The 6,000-nt window shown below is 46.8% G+C and overlaps 1 protein-coding gene across 2 annotated transcripts in view; it reads left to right on the top strand.

Annotated features, from left to right (window-relative positions):
• The first annotated feature begins 428 nt into the window (after nucleotides 1-428).
• nrg3b (neuregulin 3b) overlaps nucleotides 429-6,000 on the top strand; it is a 183,752-nt gene continuing 178,180 nt past the window's right edge. Inside the window, exon 1 of one of the 2 annotated variants that reach the window (XM_056366108.1) lies at nucleotides 429-3,345. In XM_056366108.1, coding sequence (XP_056222083.1) covers nucleotides 2,502-3,345 — 844 coding nt within the window. In that variant the 5' untranslated portion in view covers nucleotides 429-2,501. The remainder of the gene's footprint in view (nucleotides 3,346-6,000) is intronic. The other variant, XM_056366107.1, reaches the window with a different exon arrangement.

Genomic DNA, 6,000 nt, shown 5'->3' with positions numbered 1-6,000 from the left:
AATGCAATAGCTGTAACTTGCAACATCAATTTCCTACATTGTATTATGCAAGTAGGAAATTGATGTTGCAAGTTACAGCTATTGCATTTTTCCCCCTGCATGATCAAAGCTGTAGCAGTGATGCATGAATATAGAAAATATGAGACACTCTGAATTGTACCATATTTAGCACAGTTCAAATCTCATTTGAGATGAATATGCATTTAAAATGGGAAACCAATAAGCAGTAATGGCTTTAACCTGGATTTACGTCATATTGTGACCTTATCCATGCCTGGTTGCTCAGTTGCAGGCTTTCTTTTCTTTTCTTTTTTTTTTAGAAATATAAACCAAATGCCAAATCTGGCAAATTAAATGAGCTGATTGTACTGTACCTGGAGAGGGGTTTTCACTCATATTCTGATATCAGTAAGTGGAGCTTCCCATAAAACCTGCTTGGCCGTGTGCCTAAAGCGCCACTGTCCCTTGTGAACTGTAAAAAAAAAAAAAAAAAAAAAAAAGGATTCATCTACTGCCCACGGAGGTATCAAGTTGAAGTAGTGCTCTAACTCACCCATAAATTATGAGCCTGGTGTTTGGTTTGTTTGCTCTTGTGTGCCGCTGGTGGAAGACATCGGGGTGGCGCCTCCCTCCTTCTCCTCCTCCTCCTCTGCCTGCCTCCCTCCCACCCTCCCAACCTCCCATCTCACCGCTCCCTGGGGTGTGTCTATGGCAGCGCCTCTCATCTCCACGCTGTGTGTGCGTGTTTGTGTGTGTGTGTGTGGAGTGCGCTGCTGTTGCTGCCGCCTCCTCCCTCTGCCTCCTATCTGCATCTGCTGCAGAGCTTAGCCAACACGCATATATGCTCTCTCTTGTTTTCTCACTACCTTCCCATTTCTACCCACCAGAAAAAAACATTCTGTCTTTTTGTTGTTGTTGTTGCTGATGAAGGAGTCAGCGCACACCTACAGCTGTGGAGTCTGGGTAGGTTGGGGTGGTGGTGATGGGGGGGAGACATGGGGCAGTCACTAGTCGTCCCTTTGGAGTATTGAGGACGGCGGTGAACCGGGGGAGAGCGCCGGATGGGATAGGAGCCGTGAAACCCACATCACTCACCGCGGATTGAGCAAGCCCAATTCCTACCTCCTCTCTCTCATCCTCTCTCTCTCTCTGTCTCTCCCTAGTCTGCAGCCTCCAAGAACAGCCGCCGCATCATTTTTTCAGAGCAGCAGCCCCCTCCCTACCCCTCCTCCCTCCATCCTCTCTCTTCTCTCCATCTCCCTTTCTGCTGCTTGCACCACTGTGGGAATGCAGCGAAGGTAAACGAATGGTTGAGGCTCCCTTTTTCCTCTTCTTCTGCTTCTTCTTCTTCTCCCACCAAATGCCGGATCTATTATCATAGTGACGGACTGCAGGCAGACAGCTCTGGAGACACACGGGCTGTCACTCCCGGGAAATCAGAGTCGGGTGGTCGGACCTGGATCAGTTGGATTTAGCCCCGCTACTCCGGACACCAGCACCACCGCATCTCATTGGCAGATCAAATCAGATTCCCCCCCCCCCCCCCCCCCTCCTCTGCCCTGCCTCGTTTTCAGTTTCGGCGGCTTTCACCGGCTTTCTCGCCACTGGATTACCGACAGCTGGAGCGACTGAAAGGGTGGCCGGGCATGGAGAACTAAGGGCTGTTAGAGGCAAACTTGAAGTAGCAGACAAAGACACCTGCGAGAGGAAAAGGAAGCTCTCAGATGTGCGTATAAAAGGTCAAATGAACTAAACTGAAACCTAAGAGAATAACGGAATAAAGGAACAAGCAGTGGTTTGTATTTTAAGGACCTTATGCGGCCGATAATCAAGCAATTGAGAGTGGAGAAGGGTGCTGCCGTAGCCTGGGTTGTTGATGTACGCACGCTCACACGCACATGGATTTACAGCTCCAGTCTGAAGCTCACCAAGCAGCGGATCGATATCCTTCTCCGTTTTTTTTTTCCCTTTTTTTTTTTTTTTTTTTTTTTTCCCTTTTTTTTTTTTAACAAGGGAGTGAAGCATCCTGGGATTTATCATCGCTTCGTTAGCGCTGAACTACAGTGAGGCGCCCCCTCGCTTCGCTCTCTCACCTGTCCATAACCTGTGTGCTCCTGTGGAAGTGTGTAGATATTCTTGTGCATATTTGTGTGCGTGCGTGCGTGTGTGATTGTGTGCGTCTGTGTGTACGCATGGGTATGCTTGGTTTCTTGTCCGCCAGAGGGAGTGTAGGTTATATTGCTTGTGTATGCATTTAAGTGCTGTGCCAGCTTTTAATTAGTAGTACGTGACTGTGAATGATTGTGTCTGCTCGTGCTTGAGCATAAGTTCATGTTTTACATTTGTGCATATAGATATATAGGCTAGGTGTTGTGTGGGTACTTACTTAAGATGCCCAGCATTTCTTTGGCACCACATCCCCTTCCTCGTGTATGCCCTTGTGTCATTTGGCCACCTGTTTGACCTCCTGAACACCCTAAGAGACGAATAGCTCCAGCAGGATGAGTGAGCGCTCTGGTGCGAGCACTCTAGCAGCGATGACGCTGGAGGAGCCAGGGGCTGAACAGGCATCTCCCCGAGCCCCGGGCCCTCTTCGCTGTGGCCCTTGTGCTGTGTGGCCTCGCCAGCAGACCTGGCTGTGTGCCGTGCCCCTGGTAATGGGCTTTGTGGGACTGGGACTCAGTCTCATGCTGCTGAAATGGATTGTGGTGGGATCTGTCCAAGACTATATCCCCACTGATCTGGTGGATCCTAAAGGTAGCATTGGACAGGACCCTATATTTCTCTCCAAACCCAGTGCCATGCCCAAGGGGCCCGACATTTCCACCGCCACCACTACTTCAGCTGCCTCCACCACAGCAATGGTGTCTACTACCACGCCGCTAGCTGCGGATGGTACTGCCCCCGCACCAAGAACTCGATCAGGGCCGTCAGCAAACCACTCAGCCAATGGCAGCACTGTCAATGGAGATGGCAACCTCGCCCCACACCTTCACAATCGTGTTAGCAGCCGCACTAGTGGCACTGTGGTTACCACCTCCACCACTCGCGCCACCCGACTCACCCCACCACTCAGCGGTAAGGAGGTCACCCCTCGCAGCACAGTTAGAAAAGGAGGCAGTGCTGGAAATGGACAAAACGGAGCCGCCAACCCAAAGACAGGACAGACTTCTGCTACCGTCACCACCACAGCATCCACTTCAACTACCGCTACTGTAAAGAACACCGCCAAGATGCAGCCGACCACCTCTCAGCCGGCAGCTCCGGTCAAACCCACGTCACGCTGGAATCACGGGCGCCCAGGCAAGGGCCCCGCCACACGCCCACACCACCGCTTCCGAACGCGTAAGTCCATTTTCTTGGTTGGAGTTGGAGGTATGGAGTTGTATGAGTGATTGCAGTTGTGTGAGGTTGTCTGTGAAACTTGAGATGAGTGTATCACAAGAGCTCTTTTCTGGGCCTTCATGGCATTAATAATAGTATGTCACTATAGCTACCAGTTATCAAATATAACTGTATGCCTGGGTAAAAAAAAAAGTGCTTTGATATGACTCATGGTCTGAGAATATAAATGATTTCTCTTTATATCTACATGGAAAGTGGATACTCCGGCAGCTTAACATTAATCGTATTCATTAGTACAGAGAGATATCAGGGGATATTCTCAGTATTTTCACCCCTCTCGTCTTTATCTTTTACTTGTGCATTAATCCGATATGAATCTTACCACCGGAGGAGTTTTTTTTCACACACTAGTTTAAGTACCATTAAAAGGCATGGTTCCATCTAGTAGAATTTAGTTTGTTTTGTCTGTTGGAGTTGGGATGTTAAAGCTTTGTGATGTGTGCTGTGACCAAGGATGGCATGTTTGTGTTATGAAAACAAATAACAAGCGCTGGTAAGGTGTCGAAGTGGGAGAAAGGTTAGCTCTCACCCCCTGTCTAGAGGAATCAGATATAGCAAGGCCACACATCCCATTTAGATGAGAGGATACTTGGAGCAGAGTGTCGCAGGTACCGCTTTCACACTGCAGGGAGAGGGAGAGAGGGAGAGAGAGAAAACGAGGAGGCTCAGAGGGGAAAATAGATATAGGGAGCAGAGGGTGGATAGGACAAGTGGAAATAGACGAGGTAGGATATAGGGGGGGAAAAAGGGGGGAAAATGCTTTGAAAAAATACATAAAGCTGAAGAGGATGGCGAAGGGAGGAAGAGAATGCGGGAAGCATAACAAAGCAGGAGAATGAAGAGTGGGAGCTGTGAGTAGAGAGATGGCAGATGGAGTGGGCTAAGTGAGGGAAAGGCTTGAGGGAGATAGAGGGTATAAAGCAGGCGAGCTGTGAATTTTGCATATTTAGCATTGTGTAAAGAAGGAAAGCTTCCTGATTATTCATTCCACAAGGGACATGTTTTTAACATCACAAGGTATTTTTTTCAGATGTGGGCGGGGCAGGATGCGAGTGTAATCATGAGCAATGACTGGATATGACGACGTGGAATTTATTTATTTTTTCTCAAACTTGGGGTACTCTGTTATGTTGGAACATAACATTGCATTTGCAGCTTTGATTTAGTACTCCCTTTTGGCTCACAGTCATCTCAGTTATGTTGCATATTCACCTTAGGTTTCTAAAAAGGCAAAGGCTCCAGTGACAAACAAGTACTGTGATCAACATATCACAGCTAAAATATGGGCGAAATGGATTTACCATGGGAGCGAATTATGAAAGTTCTTTTCTTTTCAGCAAAGTGCTCTAGAGGGCAGTGGCAAAACATTAAAATGAAAGCTGAAACCATTTCCTCGCATTTCTGGTGTGGATCAAATGTTTGGACAATGGTTCCGGTTGAGTACATCCTCTCATTTATCTGCTGGATGCGTCAATGGCATCGATTCCGCAAGCAAACAGTGATCAAGTGACATCATTTTCTTCTTCTTTACCTCAGGGCAAAAATATTTTCAGCATAGCTGGTTGGACATTAGATATTGAACCATCTGTACTCTGTTGGCAGCTGCATGGTTGTGGAGAAAATAACTTTCTAGTCTCCCCAACTGAAGGAGAACATGGGCTGTGATCAGCCTGAATTCAGCCAGCAACACTGATGGTGACAGAAGTACAGACGTATAGAAATGCCCATAGATTATCCTCAGACTCCTCCTGCAGCTTAATCCTCTGCTCCAGAGTCAATTACGTCACTCAACAAAGAGCTGCTAAACAGCTGAAAGCTGCCAAACCGGGCAGCCCCCTTGTGTGAACATCAGGAAGCATCTGTTTGTACTGTATACTATAAAAGGGCGCTGGCCTCAAAAGCTAAAGCATACTTAGTAAAACTGCCCTCGGTTAATAAAAGCCTTCAGATGGACGAATAAATTTCATGGGCAGCTGATGTTTTTGATAGGTCTCCAGCCTACATGTTGACATCATGCAGAGTGGCCTGACATTTTGGCTCACTTGTTGAATCGTTATCCCTGTGTCTAATGAATATCTGTCAGGCATTTCACAGACACCAAAACACATCTCGCTATGCTCACTGATTTTTAAATCAATGGGGACATTTTTTAGTAAACTCTGTGTTGTCACGTTTAAATGAAAAATTCCTGGACCCTTTGAACCTTGAATCTAGAAACCCTAATGAAAGCTGTAAACTCTCATCCCCTTTTGTGTTTGTCAAAAACATCACCATGGCAGCTAGAACTGTGACCGCTCTGTGGTAAGCACTGGTAATAATTGATGACGTCAGTGTCAGTCATAAACACCTTCCTGCAAAAACAATATTTGTAAAAACCAATTCTGTGATTCTGCACCTGTTTGCTGCTACTTGTAAAAGACCATTGACATCTTCAAAGCAATGAGTAATGTCATAGTTAACAGCCTCACTAGAAAGTTATAGCAGTATTAAAGCTGTTGTTAACAATGTATAAAAGATGTTGATAACTGTCATGGCGTGCCAGCTTAGTAAGGGGATTTTCCTTTAAGATCTTTAAGGAACTTTAAGGAGAAAAAG

This window comes from Seriola aureovittata, chromosome 21, assembly GCF_021018895.1.
Source record: "Seriola aureovittata isolate HTS-2021-v1 ecotype China chromosome 21, ASM2101889v1, whole genome shotgun sequence".
Classification (NCBI taxonomy): domain Eukaryota; kingdom Metazoa; phylum Chordata; class Actinopteri; order Carangiformes; family Carangidae; genus Seriola; species Seriola aureovittata.
Note: the sequence above shows the minus strand (reverse complement) of the source record. Positions and strands in the feature narration are given on the sequence as shown.